This window comes from Sycon ciliatum, chromosome 1, assembly GCF_964019385.1.
Source record: "Sycon ciliatum chromosome 1, ocSycCili1.1, whole genome shotgun sequence".
NCBI classification, from domain to species: domain Eukaryota; kingdom Metazoa; phylum Porifera; class Calcarea; order Leucosolenida; family Sycettidae; genus Sycon; species Sycon ciliatum.
Window position 1 is genome coordinate 57,658,193 of NC_088643.1, and position 23,740 is coordinate 57,681,932.

The 23,740-nt window shown below is 48.1% G+C and overlaps 1 protein-coding gene and 1 non-coding gene across 2 annotated transcripts in view; one reads left to right on the plus strand and one right to left on the minus strand.

The window, feature by feature from the left end:
* The window catches only part of LOC135804538 (poly [ADP-ribose] polymerase 1-like), a 36,870-nt gene extending 15,468 nt beyond the window's left edge, over positions 1–21,402 (plus strand). The window contains exons 19-28 of the mRNA XM_065318428.1: positions 130–213; positions 6,850–7,101; positions 8,953–9,051; positions 10,417–10,569; positions 10,972–11,008; positions 12,564–12,577; positions 16,825–16,901; positions 18,285–18,346; positions 19,773–19,890; positions 20,739–21,402. Of these exons, the coding sequence (XP_065174500.1) occupies positions 130–213; positions 6,850–7,101; positions 8,953–9,051; positions 10,417–10,569; positions 10,972–11,008; positions 12,564–12,577; positions 16,825–16,901; positions 18,285–18,346; positions 19,773–19,890; positions 20,739–20,823 (981 nt within the window). The 3' untranslated portion in view covers positions 20,824–21,402. The remainder of the gene's footprint in view (positions 1–129; positions 214–6,849; positions 7,102–8,952; positions 9,052–10,416; positions 10,570–10,971; positions 11,009–12,563; positions 12,578–16,824; positions 16,902–18,284; positions 18,347–19,772; positions 19,891–20,738) is intronic.
* Trnav-aac (transfer RNA valine (anticodon AAC)) lies at positions 8,586–8,658 on the minus strand. The gene has a single exon. It is a non-coding gene; the product is annotated as a tRNA-Val (tRNA).
* Positions 21,403–23,740: the final 2,338 nt, after the last annotated feature.

Here is a 23,740-nt window from a genome sequence, read left to right on the forward strand (position 1 = left end):
CAGCTGTGTGTGTACACATGTGGATGCTGTGCTTTGGGTGTGCTGGCATGCTTTCCAAGTAGGCATCTAGTGTATATGTTAGCGATGAGCTCGTCACGCCACTATCTCTCATCGTTGCTGCTCCTGTAGATTGACATGAAGAAGATGCCACTCGGCAAGCTATCTAGACGTCAGATCGAGAACGCGTACAAAGTCCTCAATGAGGCACTCAAGGTAAGTGCTGGGCAGCTCTACACGTACAGTGTACTTGCAACTAGTACTGGTCAAGTCCGTTTCGGCCTATGTCACCAATATATTGGAAGAGGCATTTTCTTTTTCCTTGTTTTCGGAAAATGTGTACGACATACTAGTGTAACTCGTATACTCTCAGTCTCAGCACTCAAAACACATACTTGTTGTTACGTAAGTAGTTATCAATATTCCTTCATTGTCTCACACAAGGAGAAGAAGAAGACAAGGCAGTGCGAGTATGCGCACAGCCTATCCATGCATTCCTACGGTGTACTATTTATGCGTATACAAATTACGTGTCATAAAGTAGCCATGCTACACTATCCTCCTCCTACCAAAAATTCACGCCCTCGTGAATAGAGAAAGAAAACAGAAACATAAAAAATAAAATAACTCAGGACATAGCAAAATCAGTAAACCGAGCAGGCAGTCCAGCATTGCGAGCAAGATGGGCTCTGGTTGACTGCGGGAGCGTAGACGACAGCGGACTATGGTCGCTGTCGAGGGCATGTGGGACATACTGAGGCATCACTGGAGCAGCAGGTACTGGATCCTCCAGCGGCAGGGACGCAGATGGCGACGGCAGGTAAGCGAGTTTCAAGCGGTTGAAATGCAGCGTCTTATGGCGACCATCAACATCGACAACGTAGGACGTTGATCCAAAGACGGACACAATACGAAATGGACCACGCCAAGGGCGGTGGAATTTGCGGTGTTCACCAGGGTGAATGACAGCATCCTTTACGTAAACAAACTGGCCAGCAGCTAATGGCGCACCCTTGGTTCGGCGGTTGTAATGTTCTTCCTGGTGCTCATGGGACAGATCAGCGAGCTCTCGAGCTTGAGCATGTACAACACGCAACGCAAACTGTAAATGGCGAACGTAACTAGTGGATTCAAGAGACGCTGGTTGTGGCAAACCAAACACAACATCTGCCGGCAAACGCAATTCAGTGCCGTACAACAACTTGGCAGGACTGTGACCCGTGGACGCATGGACAGCAGAACGGTACGAAAGCAAGACAAGAGAGAAGGTAGCATCCCACTCAATAGATGTAGGGGTGATGTGCGCACGGAGTAGACCGAGCAAAGTGCGATTGAGCCGCTCTACAAGTCCGTCACCTTCCGGATGGTAGGGAGTAGTACGGGTCTTGTGAATACCCAGCAGACGACATAATTCAGCAAAAAGCTTAGACTCAAACTGCGGACCCTGGTCGGAATGCAGTTGCTCAGGGGATCCAAACCGTGCTATCCAGCCATTGACAACAGCCACAGCGACAGCTTCTGCAGTAACGGATTGGAGTGGAAAAGCTTCTGCCCACCGAGTGAAGTAATCAGCCATAACCAACAGATATCGATTACCACGGGGTGTCTCTGGCAATGGACCGACGATGTCGAGGGCTACGAGCTGAAATGGGTAGCCGGCATACATTGGCTGGAGCGGAGCACGCTGGGCATCAGACTTGAGCCTAATCTGTGCACAAGTGACACAACACGCCACAAACTCCTGAACATCTGATGCCATTCCAAACCAGAAAAAACGTAGCCGCGCTTGAGCTAATGTTTTATCTACACCAGGATGGTTACAAGACGGAAGAGCATGAACAGCCAGCAAAGCTTTGCGTTGAAGCACAAATGGGACGACAAGACGGGGTGCAGTACCGACATGATCATGATCGGAAAATGGAGGTGATATGTACAGAACGCTGTCAATGAGACTTAGCTGCTCGGCATTCGCCCAGAACAAACGCATGGTACGACTAGTGCCAGAAATTAAATCTTCAGGAGGACGCACAAATTTTCCACTCACTGCATTGTACCATGACAAGACCACTGATAGATCAACATCCACAGCTTGGGAAGCGGCCAACTCAGGTGCGGAGAGACCAGCTAGTACAGGAGTGGCGACATCCACAGACGCCGTTGTGGCAGAGGAACTAGCTTGCTCTGGCTGATTTGCGGGAGTCTCGAGATGGGAGGGTTGCACCTCCGGCAACAAGGAACGCGACAGACCATCTGCATTCAAGTGCTGCCGACCCGGCCGGTGAACAGTAGTGAAGGTGTACTCAGCGAGTTGCTCCACCCATCGAGCTTTTCGACCGCGTGGTTCCTTCACGGACATCAGTGCGGTGAGGGCAGTGTTGTCTGTGCGAGCAATAAAATTCCGGCCAAGCAAATAGTGCCGGAACTGATTCGCGAAATGGACAAGGGCAAGCGTTTCCCGGTCTGAGGCATCATAATTCCTCTCTGCCTTCGTCAAGACCCGGCTGCCGAACGCAATGGGGCGTTCCTCGCCATCTTGCATTTGGCTGAGGACAGCTCCAATGGCCACCTTGCTAGCGTCAGTGTCCAAAATAAAGCCGCCAGACGAAACAGAAAAGTCGGGATACGCCAACACGGGGGCTGTTGTCAGTGACCGTTTCAGAGAGGTGAATGCCGCATCACAACTCTTTGTCCACATAAAGCTGGCATTCTTCCCTGATAGAGCAGTCAGGGGTGCAGAGCGCTGAGCAAAGCCACGGATGAACCGACGGTAGTACCCAGCGTAACCCAGAAACACACGTACATCTCTCACCGACTTCGGTACAGCCCACTGCTCGATAGCTTCAACTTTGGCCGGATCCGGAGCCAATCCGTCAGCCGAAACCTGATGACCGAGGAAGAGCACTTTCCGTTGGAAGAACGAACATTTCTTCAAGTTGAACATCAGTCCAGCAGCACGAACGCGGTCAAACACCGACTTGAGGATCTGGAGCTGTCCAGGCAAGGTAGAACTGGCATTCAGCACATCGTCGAAGAAAACGCGACAGAATGGCTGGGTCGGCACATTGCATAAGCCATGAAGCACCGCTTCCATCACACGCTGGAAAGTTGCCGGACCATTTCGACATCCCATTGGCATCACGGAGAACTCGAACAAACCCAACGGTGTGGTAAAGGCAGTCTTGGCCTTGTCTTCCTCGTCCATAGCGATCTGCCAATAACCTGAAGCTAAATCCAGGCAAGTGAACCAGGAACAGCCGGAGAGTGAGTCTAGCATGTCATCAACTCGTGGGATGGGGTACGCATCTGGCTCCGTAACACTGTTCAACTTGCGGTAGTCGATACACAATCGAAGAGATCCGTCCTTCTTTGGAACGAGAACTATGGGTGACGCCCAGGGACTAATAGACTCTGTGATTATACCACGGGCCAACAGATCATCCAGCAAAGCTTGTAAAGCCTGCCGGCGGTGGTAGGGTACACGACGCGTAGGCTGCTTAACTGGCTTTGTCTCACCAGTACTAATACGATGTGGGAAAACATCACAATGACCAAAATCACCCTCCTGCAAGATAAACAAGTCATGATTCTCCCGGAGAATCTCTGTAAGTGTGCTCTTCTCAGGTACTGACAGATGACTCTGAGAGTCAACATATGTACGGATTACCTCGGCACGTTCAGGGGATAGCACAAGCGGTGGCGTATCCGCAACGGACGAAACAGTGGGATCATTATCCTCGACAATGAAGTCCTCGGGTACAGGAGATAACTCGGCAATGTTAACATCTTTAGCAAGAAGCACTGGGTGGTCAGAGTGATTTTCCAACACAACTACCACACGGGACCTGTCAGGTCCAACCGTAACCACACCGGGGGTCACAGACACATCTGGAAACTTTGTCAAGAATGAGTCAAGTGGATCAGCAACACAGTCCACAGTTACAGGTGCCTCTTGCACAGACATGCACGGCACCAACACTACATGGCCGGCAGGCAGAGTTAATGCACGACCAACAGTGACACGAGAAGAGTACGTGCTCAGGTCTTCCTGAGAATTACTATCACTAACACAAGAGTCAGATACTGGCGCCGGGTCCTCCGCAACGGCCGGACTAGGTTCCGATGGACAAAAACTGGTAGCTTTCACTCCTAACGGGACTGACAGGTCTTTAAAAGTTAAGGTTCCTTGAGCAATGTTCAGTAATGCTCCATGGTCAAACAAGAAATCAGATCCCAAGATCATATCACGGCGGATATCAGGGGACACTACAAATGCATGCAAAAATGAGCACCCTCCAATGCAGCATTCGATATCTACAGCACCCAGAACCCGAAGTCCCTCACCATTCACCGCACACAAACGGGGGGCAGCTTGCAAAGGCACATCACCATACGTGGACAATAATGTTTGTTCATGCAACAAAGAAACACATGAACCAGAATCAATTAGTGCAGTTACGCTCTTGCCTTCAACATTGAGGTCTAGGGTCGGGACGACAGATGATACAGCTTCGATTCGCGCCTCATCTGATGGCTCCTCGTGGACGACTGGGAGTTGTCCCACACCACCAGTCGTACTCAGTTTCCCGAGCGCCAAGGGTTGTGTGGGCAATCAACAGCAAAGTGGCCAGGTTGTCCACACCCAAAACAAATCGGCGGTTCATCGCGACCACCACGACCATACGCCCGTCCCCGTCCACGACCACGTCCACTGACACGAGACTGGCCATCGGGACTTGCTCCTGCAGTAACTGGTGTTTGCGGAGCGACAATTATTTCTAAACGGCCGAGTCTCTTTTCAAGATCTGACATTCTTGAATCAAACTTCTCAAGCACTTGGGCCAGTCGATCACGCTCTCCAGCGTCGTACGCACTTGCCTTGGCAACCGAAGCACGGGGTACAGCTGGTGATGGGCCAGGTGGCTGGCTGCGTAACGGCAACGCGGCGCAGGCCGAGCCATCGTAGTCACCAGTTACATGTACAGCCTGAGTGAAGTGAGACTCTACACTGGGCATCCGGCTCTGTTCCCTGGCATAGATTGCCGAGACCTCAATTGCTTTTTGGACCGCCAATTCAATGCTTGCTGGTCGTGGCGACGACAGAGCCAGGCGCATATCTTTTGTTGGCTGACCATCGATGAAAATCTGCAGCAGCATCGATTCCAGTAACGGGCCCTGTTGGCCTGGATATGCTTTGGCAGCAAGGCGGCGGAGCTCCATGGCATATGCATACTGCGTTTCATGGGCGAGTTTCAGGCGCTGGCGTAAAGCCGCTTCGTGCATTTGGGCCTGCTGTGGTGGCTCCAGGCGACTGCGGAGCGCTTCAACGGCGTCATGAAACGAAACGTCTGCATCAGATAGGAGAATGGTCTCCAGCAGTTCATGGGACGTGCCTACGAGTCTTGTGGGTAATAACAATAGTTTTTGTTCCTCACTGTACCCGTTCAGGTGGCATGCATCGTTAAAATGTTTGAGGTAGGCCGAAAAATCTTCATTTCCAGCACGACCAAATACTTCGGGTAACAGGATTGGTCTCGGTAAGGCTGAGGCACTGGCAGGCTTGTCATACATCTCGAATGACAATGGACTAGGTGACCGTGTCTGCTTTTTCGACTTGCCCATCTTGCGTTCGAGATCAAGTTCAAAATTTAAACAAAATTTAAAATTTTTAAAAAAAATTCTACAAAAAAAACCCTGCAATGCAAACGTCACTCGCGGCCTACCCGCCGGCGCGGCCCGTACCGTGAATCCGTGATGTGTCAAGCTACGTAGTGCGTAGGTCTACCTTGCTAGCTAGCTACACAAGTAGTAAGTACTGCATGTACAATCATGGAGTTACGTCATATGCAGGTGCATGCATGCACAATCTAGTACAGTAGTACTACAACAAGTACAAGACCAAGGCCAGGGCAGCTGTAAGTATGCACGCACACCCACGTCCACGTAGAACTATGTGCAAAAATAATTGTAGTGAAAATTCTAGCCCTTTTTACACCAAACAAAACTGTTACTCATGCACAGCGAACGATCAGTCAAGAAGTAAAGAATGGAAAACGAGACGAAGGATAGAATGACCAATACTAGTAAATTAGAACTTAGTCTGTGGGCTGGTCTCCCGAGTAGCTGGAACTGGTCTCAGACTCTCTGGAACTTGTCGACTCTGCAACTTGTCTCTCCTGCGGAGGCGTCTTCCCAGCCGAGGACAAAACCGACGACTATTTTTCCGCTGCCACCATTGTAACTCGTATACTCTCAGTCTCAGCACTCAAAACACATACTTGTTGTTACGTAAGTAGTTATCAATATTCCTTCATTGTCTCACACAAGGAGAAGAAGAAGACAAGGCAGTGCGAGTATGCGCACAGCCTATCCATGCATTCCTACGGTGTACTATTTATGCGTATACAAATTACGTGTCATAAAGTAGCCATGCTACACTAGTACTACTGCATTTGGAATATGTCGTATGAGAATGACTCAACTGTACTTGTACAGTGTCCATGGATGCTACGGGTGTGAGGTAGAGCTTGGGTTGGAGTTCACGGGGCCTCCAATTCGAATCCGTGCAGTTGTTTATCGTGTTGCCTCGGTAGTAGCTCTTCCAACCGTACTTATAACAAGCTGACAGAAGCTGCTCTACTTGTTCCCTTTGGGTTAAGTTTTGCGTATTGTTTTGTTTTTCTGTTATTCACCGTGCAATGGTAACACTGACAGCCAACAGGAATGGAAGGGGTTGGTTTGGTTTATATACTATGTTCTGTTCTTCCCCCGGGTGTTTTCGGTTTTGGTGAGTATTGTGTGCTTTCTTGCAAGCAATCATCATCAGTTCATCACTACCTGTTGATCTCGCTGTAGGAAATGGAGGGCGCTAAGAATGCCACACGTTTGCTGGACGCGTCCAATCGCTTCTACACACTGATCCCACACGACTTTGGCATGCAGAAGCCGCCGCTGCTAGACAACGATGATCTCATCAAGAGTAAATGCACTATGCTGGACAGCTTGTTGGAGATTGAGGTGGCGTACAATCTGCTGAAGCAGAGCGGTGGAAACGAAGCCGATGATCCCATCGACCTCAACTACAAGAAGCTCAATACGGATATGGAGGTATGCGGTGAATTTTGTTTGCTGCTTTCTCTTTGTCTTCTCCCCGCTGCGCGTATGTGCTTCTCTTGCAGTGCGTGTGCATCTCAAGTTGTGTGTCCGGGATCGCCAGCTACATGTATGCTATAAAAGCAAAAACTTTCGGTGGTGTAATATTTTCGGTATTCTCCAAAATCAGCGGTTCGGTAGAGGGAAATTTTCGGTAAAACCCGTTTTCCAGGTAAACGTACTTGTACTACAAGTACATGTATACAGTACCGGTAGTAACGAAATTTTCGATGCATTTTATTTTCGGTAAAAATTGTCGGCACCAAAGTTACCGAAAATTTCTACTTTTACAGTACACAGCTAAGAGTACGAGAGTGTGAGCGACGGATAGCTATGAGTGTGAGCGACGGATAGCTATGACGCAGCGCACATGGATGGTATGTGTATTTTGTGAGCTTCACAACACTCTCGCCGAAAGAGAAGGAGAAAAGGGAACGGGAAGAGTAGAGGAAGAGTGTGTTGCTCCATACATGGGAGCTCGCGGCTTTCCTGCCGACTTGAATTCTCACTTGACTGACTCACGACTGCCATCCAGAGCACACGAGAAGTCCATCGAACCGTCCACTCGGCAAACCTGCAAGAAAGCACCACTCCCTGCTCAATACACAGTGTTTCGGGGAATTCGCCCCTCATCAGTTGAGCTTGAGTAGGTTGAGAAAGATTGTGCCTGAAGAGCACCACTTATATAGTGCTCTCCAGGCACAAACATCACCAGGGATAGAAACTTACAGAGATGCTCCGTTTCCAGCGCGACAAACACCTCGTGAACACCAGATAGCAGCGTGAGTCAGTGTCGCTCATGGAGGTGCTGAACTGGAGAGCACTATATAAGTGGTGCTCTTCAGGCACAATCTTCCTCAGCCTACTCAAGCTCAACTGATGAGGGGTGAATTCCGCAAAACACTGTGTATTGAGCAGGGACTGGTGCTTTCTTGCAGGTTTGCCGAGTGGACGGTTCGATGAACTTCTCGTGTGCTCTGGAGGGCAGTCGTGAGTCAGTCAAGTGAGAATTCAAGTCGGCAGGAAAACCGCGAGCTCCCATGTATGGAGCAACACACTCTTCCCCTACTATCGCTGAAGTCGCACCTCTTCTTCAGAAAGAGTAGAGAGAGAACAAAACACAACAAACAATAATACAACCATGTAGTAACGTAGAGCGAAGTTCATTGACCTAACTGATGGTGCCATCGTATCGAACCAGGAGAGCTGGGTCCCGAGCTAGCTGCTGCGACAGGGTAGTAAGTAAGGCAACCTTGAGCAAGACAGCGGTTTCGAATCGATGGCCAAGGCAGGAAGGTCCGGTGGCTCGATCTTCCATGGCCAGGCCACTTCGTAACGGCTGTCTCGAAAGCAGATGGTGGCGTTGAAGTGCTCCATGCCTACGTCGTCATGAGCCTTGAGCGGCGAGTCGCTCGCAGAATTAAAAAAAAATTATCGGCTGTTTCCACCCGGGATCGAACCGGGGACCTTTCGCGTGTTAGGCGAACGTGATAACCGCTACACTATGGAAACTTGCTTGGAATATAACTTTACAGATGGCACCAAGAGTACATACCCTGCTGTCCCGACAGAATTTCAAGTTAACGTCATTATTTATGATACAATGCTCCTTGCACCGGTGATTTACAATATGTGTACACCGACTGTCTATGATGCAACGCACGTGAATGGTATGTATGACTGTCTATGATGCAACGCACGTGAATGGTATGTATGGAGTTCATGTTTTACACCACTCATGTTTTGCTTTTCTGTTTGTTTGTGTTTTCCTGTGTTGTTGCGTCTGGTCATCTCTTTCTGTCCCAGGTGTTATCTCATGACCATCCTGAATTTAAGATGATCAAGACTTACATTGCTAACACACATGCCTCCACTCATAACCAGTATGAACTGGAGCTACTCGAGGTGAGCACTTGCCTGTGTGTGTGTGTGAGTGTGTCTGCGTGTCTGTGTCTGTGCGTTCGTCCGTGCGTGTGTGCATGTGTGTGTGTGTGTTTCATGTCTGTGTCTGTGCGTTCGTCCGTACGTGTGTGCATGTGTGTGTGTGTTTCATGTCTGTGTGTCCATATGTTCATCTCTTGTGAAAACACTTTAAAAACAGTGCCACTTGACATTCTGTACAATGTACTTCTGTATCCTAATAATGACCTGTACAAGAAGGTGACCAGGGTGCATCAAATCTGTGTTTCTGCTTCACTTCTCTTCACTGAATTTGGCATGCTTTTACCACTAATCCCTGACTGATAGACTTTATAAGAACACATGAAGAGAACCCATGAGCACAGTCGTGGATAATGTGACGGAGAGGTTCTGCAATTCAAATTTCAGAATATTTCCGACTACGGAGTTCGAGAGTTGGTGGAGCTGTCGAAATTTCGGGAAGTTGAACCAAAAAAAGCGGTAGAGTTGAAAGTTATTTTCGGCTTCTTGTTCAATTTTGTACACTTAGCTGTGCACTCCGTTTTAGTTCCCCATAGTGACCATGTGGTAAGCAGCTAGCTTAGGTTGTTTTGGATTGCAAAACTGCGCTTGCGAATTGAAAGTCAGAACCTCAAAATTCGACTCGCGACAGTCTGGAAGTATTTTGAAATTTGAATTGCAGACTCCTAGTGAAACACATGTTATACAGTAATAGATGTTACGCAAGGCAGAACAACAGAGACCAATATCATTATTGATAACGACTTTGGTCTATGTTCTGCCTTGTGTAGTATGCTCTGCCCTTGTTAGGGTATTGAGCACTATTTCACAGCAAGGATCTGAGAAACTTTATTTTACCGTGTGTCAGCGCCTTCAAAGCCATGTCCTTATATTTGAAACACCGCTGCTTTCCTAGCTATTTTTAATGCAAAAATGACTCACCCACTACGCCATGCCATAAAAGTCAAAGTCCACACAGAAATTTCAATCTAAATCCGCTTGTCCACCATTCCTGCTGGGCTGTAAGTTTGTTAGTATAGTACTTTTTCCTTCATTTTTACAAAACATGCTTCAAATGTCATTTCATTTTTGAAGCCCATGGCTTTATAGCTGAGACTGGCTTTATAGTCGAATATACCTCCATGGCTTTGAAGGTGCGGACATACGGTATATAGATTTTATGCGCCAACATCATCACTCAAATTGTTTGTACGGAGTGAACATCATTAACATGTGTTTTCCTGCTCCATACAAGTATATACGATGATGCCATTCGCATAGCCCCCTCCTATGTATCCTGTATGATGATGCAGTGTGCTCTTTGTTATCCATCTTGAATTCTTGATGTAGGTGTTCAAAGTGGAGCGTGAGAGTGAGAATGATCGCTACAAGAAGTTCTGTACGGACGACAACAGGATGCTGCTTTGGCACGGCTCCCGCACCACCAACTTCTGCGGTATTCTGTCGCAGGGCTTGCGGATTGCACCTCCCGAAGCGCCAGTTGTAAGCATTGCTGGCCTTGTTTGCTTTTGGAGAGCGCGTGTGTATGTGCGTGCGTGCCCCAGCACCCGCATGGGTCTACGCAGATTAATTGCTCGCTTGAGAGCCGGAATAGTTTGCTGGTTTGAATGGCTGATCAGAATATCCCCATCCCCCCCCCCCATTATCGCAGCAGTAGCAGCAGCGCTGGAAGCATGCGTAGGTAGGAGTTATCACGGAGAGTGTTTAGTTGTAGCCAAAGTGCAAGGCTGCCATCTGCCCGTTGGAAAGTGGAGCTTTTTGACGTAAGCGTCATGCTTCCCCTCACATAGACGTTACTTACACACACACTCACATGCGTGCACGCACGCGCACGCACGCACGCACACTGAGTCGCCTCTCTCGGTTTTTCTCATTCCTTTCCAGACTGGCTACATGTTCGGTAAAGGTGTCTACTTTGCTGGTGAGTTCATCTTCTTCTCTGCCAGCAGTTGACAGTGGCTAGGGAAATTTCATATTTAGTATAGTGTATGGTTGTCCAGAGCGATTTATGCCCCAATACCTTTGTGTGTGCAGTGTTCCATGCTATTTTCGGCAACAGTAGCCGTTGCAAATTTCTACGGTTCCATGCACTGCATTGATCATGGCTCCCAGTGAGAGGTTTGTTGAGGAAATCAGGTGTCCGGGCACAAGTACAAAGTAAGCCTGGTGTATCCAGTTTGCACATGCCATGTTCGTACTGGTATTCATTCCGTTACTTTTGAAATGGCGCGAGATGGAACTAGGAAAGTGAATGGTTGAATATTTGCGAACACACCTACAATACAGCTGAGTAACACCTTACCTCGCGTCATGAGCTGATTAGGTACCGCACGGCGCTTGTTTCACTGCGAACACAAGGCGGTACACTGATGGCGGGATACTCACTATTCATGAGGATGGGGTACATAGTAGATGTCATTATTCAGAACTGTGGATACATAGGCATGCAAGTGCGGGACCGGTCTGTTATACATCAAGTGCAGGCGCATAGCTCGTGTATAGTCGGCGTAGTAGTCCGCTCACTACACTAGCGAATGGCTGTCATGGGTACTACATAGTGAAAATAGGCAAAACGAGGCTACCGGTGGTACTTGGCCACCACTTCACAGATGTGCTCTGGTACAAGGTCACCACACCACAGATGTGCTCTGGTACAAGGTCACCACTTCACAGATGTGCTCTGGTACAAGGTCACCACACCACAGATGTGCTCTGGTACAAGGTCACCACACCACAGATGTGCGAGCTACGCCCCTGAAGTGCCTGAAGTGTGTCGCCGGCTGTGCATTAGGTAATGCATGTACATGTGTATCTGCAATCTACTGTGTATGCATGCATGCTCCCGTATCACGTGACAACCCCCAGTGAGTGTTGGTGCTTCAAGAACATGATAGTATAGCATAGTACCTGTTTGAATGACAGCATTGTGATTGTGGCAAAGACCAGAGCACGCTGCACCACCCCCGTCGTGTTCTTGCGTCAATGTGCGATGTAGGTCATTCTAGAGTAGAACCCGGGTTAGGGATCCACCTAACTCTGTGCGGACATAGCTGGACTCAGTTGTACAGGGATGGGCAAAAAGGTGTGCAAAACGACTTTTTGTGAGTAGATGGACCCCGGAAAAATAGTTTGGAGCGAAAAAATTACGGCTTCCTTGGAAACCGACGGGGGACCCCCCCCCTTGGGCCGGAAATTAAATCCCGGTATAAGGATCACCCGCACAATGTACATGCCAAGTGACCCCCCCCCCCCCCCCCCCCCCGGGCTCCGATCCCTAATCCGGTGTGACGGTCAGACCCTTAACCCGGATTCTACTCTACATGATGTATGTATGTATGTTGTGTGTGTGCACGCGCGCATGTGTGTGTGTGTCTCACTCTCTCTCTCTCTCTCTCTCTCTCTCTCTCTCTCTCTCTCTCTCTCTCTCTCTCTCTCATTCTGAACCTGAACACGGTGGTTGATTGGCTATTCCTCAGACATGGTGTCTAAGGTAAGTGAAGTGCCCATCGCTGTCAGGAATGATGCAGCTGTTCACATCGCATGCATTACTTGAATTCTTTATTCTCACGATGGCACCATCGCCAATAAGAGATTACTACTTACAGGGTCTTTCGCAAGCTAAGCATGCACACCCCAAAGAAGCTACCGTAAAAACGTAAAAATCCATTAAAAAAAGCACCCCTGCTTGTTTCTTGACTCGGTCTGTTGCAGTCAAGTTCAGCCCTTATAAACATGCTGTCCGACATAGTACCGTTGTAGTTCATGCATGCAGGCTGCCGTTCTACCTGTGAACAAGATTGTCAACCAGCGTGGACTGGAGTTACTACTGTCGTGGACATGGAAATCCGATCGGATGACCAGGGCCAGCACCCTTACTGCTTTTAGCGCGTACATGCACTGTATATTATGCAGTCTCGTACACACTGTGAAAATGGACCAGCAGTGCTCGCGGCTGCAAGGCCAGCACTCGGTGGCTACTTGACTTCTGAATGGATTTCAATGTCCGCTGCAGTAGTACACGGATACTCTTCCCCCGAGTCAAGACCATTTGCAAGCTGTATGAGCTGTGATGTGCACGGTACGGGTGCTCACAGCATGATGCTGGGCTGTCGGCAAGTGTGTAGAGGACAGCATAGACGATGTGTCGTGTCAAGTCGGTATTATCTGTTTCTCCCGCTGTGTGTGTCACCTTGGTTTTCCTACCTGCCTATCACCTTTGTGGGTGTAGTCCGTGAGCCAAAACTCAAAATCACAAGTGCCGTTGCACTCTCGGATGGACAAATCGCCGCTTACAGTGTTGGTCAAGGACATCACAAAGGATACGTTTTCGCTTGTTGGACGTTCCAGAACCGATCCAGAGACCTTCGCGAGGGCATCTTTTCTCGACCAAATTCCACCGTGAGAACAAATATTTTTACGCGAGTGGTGAGGTGTGCGTCGTATGAGCAAGCGCAAAACACGAGTTCGCGTGGAGTGAGGAAAAATAATTTATTTTTTTAGAAGATGACGACGTTGACGACAATATCGACTTGGGATATTGTGATCACTTTATTATGGTATTGAAGTTTATTCCTTTCGTGTACATTGATGTTTTGACAACAATGGAAGAAGAGGAAGACGTTTCTAGTGGCAGCGAGGTGCTGGATGAGGCAGCTGACGGCAACGAAGTGGCAAATGACAGCCCAGCGGAGTAATATTGCTGGAATTTTGTGTCTGTGTCACAGCGCCCAATTTAGTAAAAACGAGAAGCCTGCAGTGAGTAATATCGAGACTACAAGTTGGTGTCGCATCGTCAGCGCTGCTCGAGAGAAGGACGACCATATCTGGGCTTTTCTCTGCCAGCACAAGAGCTCAGGGAGGAGTAAATGGTGTGGCTGGTATCATGGAAAGTGCTACACCAATTGCACCCATGTGATAGCAATTGCAAACCTGGAGAAGACCAGTGCCTCTGATTTTGCTTTGTCTATACTTGCTGACAGTGATGTGCATATAGTAGTGAACCCAGAGCCACATCCTAAGGCCAGTAAGGGGCCACCTACCAGGAGCTTAGTGGTTGATACGAACAACGAATGCCATACCGGTAATTATGAAAGCAGAGCACGGTGTAAACACAACACGGAGAACTGGTCCACCCAGAGTTTCCGGAAGGGAATGTTTTGTTGCAGGCAGCACTGGAGAGGACAAGACGACAAGTAGCGAGGGCGAAACCAGCGCTGCTGGAGGTCCAAGCCAGAGCACCTGGCTGCTTTGCGGGCAACATACTACTGTATACCATTAGCTGTGTATGTGTGTGTGCGCACATGTTTGTGTGCACATTTCTGGGTGTGCGTGTGTTTGTGTGTGTGCGCGCGCGTGCATGTGCGCGAGCGTGCATGTGTGCACGTGTTTGTGTGTGTGGGCGCATGCATGTGTGTGTGTGTGCATGTATGTGTGCGCGTGCATGTGTGTGTGCGCGCGTGCATGTGTGTGTGCGAGTGTGCATGTGTGTGCGAGCGTGCATGTGTGTGCGAGCGTGCATGTGTGTGCGCGCGCGCGCGCGTGCATGTGCGTGCTAGGCGTTTTCCTTTGTTGGTGACACCACCCCAGGCTACTACTGGTGTTGGGGCACGGTGTTGCCACAGCCACTGCGGCCAGTGCGATCCGTGTTTCAGGTCGTTGGTGGGTTTTAGATTCCGCAATTGTCGACGAGGTGTGCGCCGTGTGTGTGTGTGTGTGTGTGTGTGTGTGTGTGTGTGTGTGTGTGTGTGTGTGTGTGTGTGTGTGTGTGTGTGTGTGTGTGTGTGTGAAACCCGACAGCATTGGTGTGATGTTGTCCGAAGAGACATCCATCACTTACATCTTGAAGGACATTGGTTCGACACTGCACAGCAGCGAGGAGAGTGGCACACAGCATTCAGAATTGCTTCACCACCACAGCCGGCATCCCGTGATCGGATTCAGTGTAGTATTTGTAACATTTCCTTTTCGAAGAGCGGCCTGCCATGCCACACGTGTACTCAAGAGCGTCGCAAACCTGTAGCAGACCAGTCTGGCAGCAGCCAATGCACCGTATGTCTTCGCTGGTTTCGCAGTCATGGCAGACTGACATAGTCGGATTCGGCAGCTGGTTCATGTGTGTGTGTGCGCACGCACGCGCGCGTGCGTGCCTGGGAGACTGCATAGTCGCATTCGGCAGCTGGTTCATGTGTGTGTGCGCGCACACACGCGTGCGCATAAGCTTGTTTGTGCGCGCGTGCCTGGGAGACTGCATAGTCGGATTCGGCAGCTGGTTCATGTGTGTGTGTGTGTGCGCACGCGCGCGCGTGTTTGTGTGGATTCGGCAGCTGGTTCATGTGTGTCTGTGTGTGTGCGAGCGTGCATGCCTGGGAGACTGTATAGTGGGATTCGGCAGCTGGTTCGTGTGTGTGCGCGTGCCTGGGAGACTGCATAGTCGGATTCTTCAGCTGCTTAATGTGTGTGTGTGTGTGTGTGTGTGTGTGTGTGTGTGTGTGTGTGTGTGTGTGTGCGCACGCGTGTGGGTGTGGGTGCGCGCGCATGCATAATATTATATGTATGTGACATCATCTTATATCGGTAGTTATCTGTGGATTACTATGTTCTGCGGTGGACTGCGACAGCACACATTATGTGCCAAGATGTGCACCTGGTGATTTGCAACTGTGTTATGTTGAGTTGAAAATGAGCAATGACAGATAGCTTTTGGTGCTGTATGAGTGTGTTAGGAAATCAATAGCCAATTCCAACCTCTTGCATTGGCCGTCAGGTTGGATAGGATCAGCGCGTGCATTTACAACAGTGGTGACGTACTTCCTATTGTACTACTGTAATGTCACATTAGCTTCAGTGTTCATATCATTATAATACTGGAGTATTCTACGTATTCACTACTATTCAGTAATCGAGTGGTTATTACTTTTGAAATATACTTCACTCACCAATTCATTGCTCGCTATTATCTACAAGTTCCAGTCCAGTATGATGAAGTCAAGAGGCGATTTATCCAGCCAAGTAGAGGAACTTGGGATACGAAATCCAAGAGAAATCATGAGGGTTTTCTCAGTTCGGCCATTCACGAATGTAATTGTTATTCTTCAACGCAAACTGAGTAATATTTGACCTTGAACAGGATGAAAAGAAGTTCATGCTCGGGGCAGTCGTCATTTGCTCCAGAAGGTTACTCACTACAGTCTACTACGCCTATTGGCCTAGGAAGTGGTGAACAAATATGTCGAGAGATATTTAGGACATTCTTGGAAGTCAGTTCTGAACGATTGCATTGTAACTACAAACAGTAGTGACTTTGCTGCATGCAGTTTGCATCCCGATTCATAATTCTCAGCGGCAAAAAAATTCGAACCTAGTTTTGTGCACTGGTTTCCGCGTTATGTGCACTCGTGGTATCTGCTCATGGCTTCAAAAAATGAGAATCCGTGAACAAGCGCAAAAAAATCAAGCGAAGAAGGCGAAAATGGCCGCTGCTGTCAGTGAGCAAAGTTGGATGTTTGGCGTCTTCTGTGACCTCCCTGGATCAGTTTCGAACTGTCCAACAAGTGGAAATCGCTTCAGGATACCATCGTGAAGCGGTGTGCTGAAGGACGATTTGTCCCTCTCTGGGTGCAACGGTCGATGCTAAAACGGCCGATTCTGAGATTTGGCTCACGGACTAGTGGGTGTGTGTGTGTGGGTGTCTCTCTCTCTCTCTCTCTCATTCCTCTGTATCCTTCTCTGTGTTTGCAGTCAGCTAATTATTGCCGCACCTCTCCCACTGACAACATTGGCATGCTCTTGCTCTGTGAAGTGGCGTTGGGTGGCATGTAAGTTGTTGCAGCTGGTCATAGCTGTGTAGATGGTGTTGCAGCTGGTCATAGCTGTGTAGATGGTGTTGCAGCTGGTCATAGCTGTGTAGATGGTGTTGCAGCTGGTCATAACTGTGTAGATGGTGTAGATGTTGTTCTTTGCACCTACATTGTACATGTATATGTTGCTGAAAATTGTAGTGTTCCAAACTTGCGATACTGGGTTACCTGGTTGGGTTGCATGTCCAGGTCGCCCAGTGTAGGCTTTTCCACATTATGTTTTGCATAGTTTTTGCGTTGTTGGGGTGCAAATACATCCTGGAAGAAAAATGCAGCTTAGGTGCTTTTCAAGGTTTTTGGTGGATGTTTCGGTCGAAAACGGTATGCATTCGCCGGAATGCAAGAATATACGGTTTCAATTTCACGCACAATGAAATGTTATAAATGCCGAGAAGCTAAGGCCAAGAGTCATGTACCGGTATGTTGCACTACATCAGTGGCGTAGTTGTGTTTCAGCTCTCAAGCCTGACAGACATGCGTGCAGGTTACTTATACGGCTGATTTTATATCACACTATACTGTGACTATAGTCAAGCTCAAGCTGAATAAAGTGCAATTTGCAAACAGCGTCGCCAAACGTGGCCGGAGCAAGTGTTCCCTGTCTTAACGGAAACGAGCAATTAAAGCAGTTAAAGCATAGCAAACGAAAAGCTCATGACTTTGCAGCTTTGCGGAGAGAAATACATGTACCTGCTTTCGGATCGTAATAAAGAAACAAGTCTCTGCAAGCAGGAAATCGGTAGGAATAGGAATAGTGGCCTACTAGCTCGCAACAGAGAGGCAAGTTATGTATGGCAATAGGCATAACATAACACGTGCCTGGTGTAGAACGGTTTCCGAAGTAACAACACTTTCAGATGCCAAACAAATTGTGGAGCCAGGAAAATATTTTGCACCTTTTCAGCCTTTCCAGGGGCATGATCGATTGGGCGAATCCCGAGCGAGTGCGCTCCGAGTGAGCGTGATCGATTGGCCGAATCCGGAGTAGGTGTACTTGGAGTGGGATCCGACCACACCGGCCCCCACACCGGGAGTGGCTGGAGTGGAAATGGACTTTGGCGTTTTTTGACAGCTTTCACAGAATCTTTGTACGATATGCGTACATTTTGCGCACTACACCCTTGTTTTGTTCGATTGGGCCAGTGTTGCTCGGACTACACCGCCTGCTCGCACTCATTCCAGATTCGCCAATCGATAACACCCCTGATCTGTCCAGATTTTGAGTAATGACCCGTTAGCTGTTGTTCTCTCTGCCCGTGAGTGCTGTTTGGGTTGGTTGGGGTTGGTGTTTTCATCGCGTCTTCTTACCTGTACTTCTTGTTTGCAATGCGTGTTCGCTAGGTACGAGCGCACACACTCCGAGTATGTGAATAAACTACCATCTGGAAAGCTCAGCACTAAGGGTACGTATTAGTTACTTGAACTTACTTCTCTATCTAATGCTCTTCATCTATCTATCTACCTATCTCTTTCTCTCGTGTTTCTGTGGGTATGTGTTTGTATATCGTTTGTGTGTGTGTGTGTGTGTTGTTTGTTGTGTGGAAATGGTGGCGTTTGTTGTGGGTAGGAGTTGCTTTGAGCGAGTGCATGGGTAAATGCTGGCTTATCAAAGTCCACTGCTGCTAGTATTGCAATGCATGTCAGAGTTGCCAATCGCCCGTAGGTGTCACAGGGCTGCCACACTTGGAGGGAGAAAAATCGGTCGGGGGGCGTCCCCCGGTGAAATTTTTTAGGAAAATGGCTTGCTGTTGGGGCCCCAGAATACATTTTTAACTGACCACACACATGCAAGCACACGTGCATTTTACAGCTACATGTACATGTACATGTACAATGACCGGCCAAACGCGACCTGGAAGCGTCGAATGGCCAACTGGACTAAAAAGCGCTCGAAATAAAATTATCGGTTGTCCCTCTTTGGGAACAAAATCGGTCGGTTTATCCGACAGGCGATCAAAAATCGGAGCAAGTGGCAGCCCTGGTGTCAGTATTTTACGCACTTTTGAAGCATTCTCCGCAGAACAGATTTGGCATGATATGTCCGCAAAGAGGGAAAGTTGTCTTGTAGCTTGGAATTTGAGAAATTAGTGTTTAAATTATGCCCAATACACTTTAAAGTGCAGTGAAAGCGTATATCAATGTTTCTCAACTCTGCAGGGAAGCATAGCATATGTTCGAAAGCATTCCAGGACAAACCGTGGATAGAGTTGGGTTGGAAATACGATTTTAGTTGCAGCTGTATGCCTGGATATTTATTATTTAGATCACCAAACTGAATACGCAAATGCAGGAAATATTCCAAAAACATGGCACTGATCAGTGCGCAAAGGACCGGAGAGTTATTGGTAACACTGGTGTATGCATGTTTGTGTGCGTGCGTGTGTTTGTGTGTGTGTGTGTGTGTGTGTGTGTGTGTGTGTGTGTGTGTGTGTGTGTGTGTGTGTGTGTTCAAGATTGTGCTTTCCTGGTTTATGAAGGCCGAAGCAGTATGCGTACAGACGTTGAACAGAACATCATGTTCCTTTTTCAGTCGTTGCATTTAATACTTATAGTGGACCTACAGCAGACTGTTCATCTGGTTTGTGATATTTCTTTCCTCTGTTTGTGAGTCCTTTTCCATCAATATGGCAGCTTGTTTTGATTTCCTTTTTTTTCAATTCATTTTGCTGTACTTCCTGTTTTGTTTTGCGCCACTGCCCCTCACCTTGCGCTCAGTTCTCTGAGTGGAGGGCGGCGTGACCCCACGGGGTAGCTGATTGATTGATAGTAGTGTGTGTGTGTGTGTGTGTGTGTGTGTGTGTGTGTGTGTGTGCGCACGTGCACATGCAGGTATTGGACGCACTGCACCAGATCCGAGCGGTGACAAGACGTTGGACAATGGCTGTGTTGTACCCATGGGCAAGGGTGCCAATGTCTACAAGGGACAGACTAGCCTGCTTTACAACGAGTATCCTCCACATACACTGTTGCTGCTGCTGCTGTTGCTGCTGCGGTGGCTGCTACAATGTGTGCGTGGGTGCGTGATCTAGCGTTATTACTAATGTTACTCTGTTTAGATTTGTAGAAACAGGCGTTCGCAGATGCCATGGCACTCCGTAGCTTTTGGCAGTGGTGTTGATGCCATGGCACTCCGTAGCTTTTGGCAGTGGTGTTGATGCCATGGCACTCCGTAGCTTTTGGCAGTGGTGTTGCAAAGGCCGCCGTAGTGTTGGCGCGATGCGCACTTATGTTCCTCGTGGGATTACTGGCGCAAATTGATCTGCCTGGCATGCCATTGAACTTGTTTGCCTCTTTCTCTACGCCCTGTCAGTGTGGAAGATCACGCATGCCAGAAGGATTGTAATGAGATTGGACAGTTAGCAGGTGGCCATGCGGGCCGCTCAAAGTTTCGGTGACCTCCGTCATGTCGTAGCAGCTGGTGAGTCGGCGTGCTGTCATGCTTGTGGTAAGCTGGTGAGTCGGCGTGCTGTCATGCTTGTGGTAATGAAGATAGTCGGCGTGCTGTCATGCTTGTGGTAATGAAGATAGTCGACGTGCTGTCATGCTTGTGGTAATGAAGATAGTCGGCGTGCTGTCATGCTTGTGGTAATGAAGATACTGTATTACCCGTGCTTGTCTTAAGACTGCCGCAGGGCCATGGATACCCTCATTGCATGAATAATGATGCAATGGCCCAGCAGATTCTTCAATCCGTGGCTATGTAATGTGGGCACTGGATTCAATACACATCATGGTCTGTCACCTTTTTTTTAACGCTGTTCCTTGGAAAATTCCTTCACTCGCTGTGCGTCTCAGATTTATTGTGTATGATGTGTCGCAAATCCAGATGAAGTACCTTCTTAAGGTAGACTTCAAGTACAAGTCGAGGTCCTGGTTTTGATTCGGCTTCAACTACATACAAGTAGTATGCAAGTAGTATGGATGCACTGCTGCTGCTTCTACTGCTCACTGCTAGCAGCTTGTTGCAGTTAATGATGCAATAACACACTGCCCAGTGCTACTAGCCCAGTACAGTATACAGTGTAGTAGCGTGGTGTCTGCACCCTGCGCCCTATGAATCTATGATCCTGGTGGACTTCTTGTTCAGTGCTCGGATTCACGGTCTTGTTGTGAACGTTCTTCAGCGTCCTAAGTGTCACCGGGCGCCAACCCCGGTTTGTGACGGCTTTTTATTATGATAAATAGCAAGCTGGTATTTGTGTGTGTGTGTGTGCGTGTGCGCGTACGTGTATGTGTGTGGGTGGATGCATGTGTGTGTGTGTGTGCCTCAGAGCGTAAGTGTGTACGTGTACTCGCTCTGTACAGCATTGGGTGTAGCCGCCATATTTTTGCAATGACTATTTTATTAACGAAATATGTGAAGATTTGCTTACTGTTTTTTATGCTTTTTTTCAATCATTCCGGTGTTATTTTTTATGTCGTTTCCTTGTTTCCTTCATCAAGGTAGTGCTTCCTTTGACTTTGTGTCCCCTTGCCACTGCTGTCTATGTGGACTTGCTTTGTTGCTGCTTTTGAGTAGGGCTGAAAGGAATATTCGAATTATTCGAATATTCGAAATATGCAGATCGGAAAAATAATATTCTTCGTTGGAGTAGAATAAGAATGTTCGTAAATGTCCCGAAACTCGCCTTTTTGATATCGAACAGGCTTATTTGGTGCAGAAAGTAGGTAAGATTGCCACCTTCCATGTGTTGCCAACAGCAAGACAAATGATAACATTGTCCTTTTCAAATGTCTCTCCTGTAATTGGGGTACACACCAGTTGATGGTCTATGGTTACCATGGATATAACTAGGTATCCATGGATATTGTATGGTTTAGAATATTCGGAATATTCTTCGTTTCACATGTATTCGGAAAGAGAATATTCGTTTGCTTCATTGAGCATTCGTTTCAGCCCTACTTTTGAGTCTGCTAGGTGTTCGCCTTGTTTCATTGGATACTATCAAGAGTACATGTATATACTCTTGATACTATACAGAGCAAAACTGAGATGGCACCGCATCCAAGTAATCACGTGCCGTTCATGGAGTCGTGGAATTATTGGTATTTTACGACTCCCTGGTGCCGTCGTTTGGCTCACCGTCTTGGTCTTTTCAGCTGACACGCTGGCAATATGCTTGCACGGGGCCGGGGCGGAACAATGATCACTCACCACATACATGTACATGTACTGTAAAAGCAGAAATTTTCGGTGGTGTAATATTTTCGGTATTCTCCAAAATCGGCGGTTCGGTACGAGCGTCGTAGAGGGAAATTTTCGGTAAAACCCGTTCTCCAGGTAAGTGTACTAGTATAGTACTACATGTACATGTGTACAGTATCGGTTGTACCGAAATTTTCGGTGCGTTTTATTATCGGTAAAAATTGTCGGCACCAAAGTTACCGAAAATAAAACACCGAAAATTTCTGCTTTTACAGTACAGTATACATGTACGAACAATTGGATTTTGTCATGAACTCTGTACTCACGTTCTACTCGGCGCAAAAGTGTTTTTGTCATCCCAGAAACGAACATTGTTCATTGACTGGGGGGGGGGGGGGGGGGGGGGGTGTGGAGTCAAAATTGCAAGTCGACCCCCGCGGTACCGGTACTGCACGCATGCATGCGATTTTCGTCATCCAACAAAGCAAGAAGTTGAAGAAAGGTACGAGTACTGTGGCTAGCTCTGCAGCTAGCAAGCCGGAATCATAAAATTAACTTCTCGGAAAGAGCTGCGCAAACATTCTTGTCAGTATTCAGGTCTACTCGCTGGCATGCCGTTACCCGGTACCCTGTTCATCGTAGTCCCCTCCCCTCCCTTTCCCAATCTGTACTCTCTTGTACCATCTTCCTTCAATGCGACGGACCCGGCCCACGATAGGCGCTAGGCGGTCAGCCTTTGGGTCATCCTAATAAAGTTATTATTATTATCAAGAGTACGGGGGGTTATGTACTCTTGTTATTATTAAATACGTTTCTACAACTCCCTGCTGGTGCCCCAATTGGCCCCCAAACAAGGAGTACAACTCCCTGCGTATGTCCCATACTAGGCATACACTCCCTGCTCCAAATGCATCATGTAGTAGTAGTAGTAGTAGTAGTAGTAGAATTTATTATTTTGATAGGGAAGGCCCTACAGACGTTGCCGTCTTGTTACAGGGAACCCTAAGTGCTCTTTACAGAGCGAAACAAAAACGGATAGATGCTCAACCTGACGACACGAGACAGGCAGAGAATTCCACCTATCAGCGCCAAGGAAAGAAATGGAGAACATGCCATATCTAGTGGTAGCAGCGGGCAAAGAAAGTGAAGAGAATGATTGCCCTCTAGTGCGCCTCTCGGTGCAAGTACCAGCCGACTGGAGGGTGAACATTGAGGAAAGAAGAGGACTTGTAAGCTGATGAATACAGCGGAAAACAAAAATAAAAAGCCTCAAGTTGAGACGAGATTCGAGGGAGTATAACTTAGCGTGCCGCAAAACAAAGACAGTCGGGGTACGGCGAGGGAGACCGAAAACCTGTTTCATGCTGATATGACTTAAAGTAACAAGGCGAGAGTATAAAGATGGTGTAAGACAGTGAGCATACGAGTTGCTGGCGTATTCAATAGTGGATTGGATGAGGGATAAATAAAATATTCGCTTAGTTGTGTGATCTACTGTACGGCGGCAGCGGCGGAATGCTCCTATCTTCTTATAAACAGATGTACATACATGGTTGACTTGATCCTCAAAGGTGAGGTGTTGGTCAATAATGAGGCCAAGATAACGCGCTGTGGCAGAAGGTCGAATATCGACACCACCGCATGCAATGGT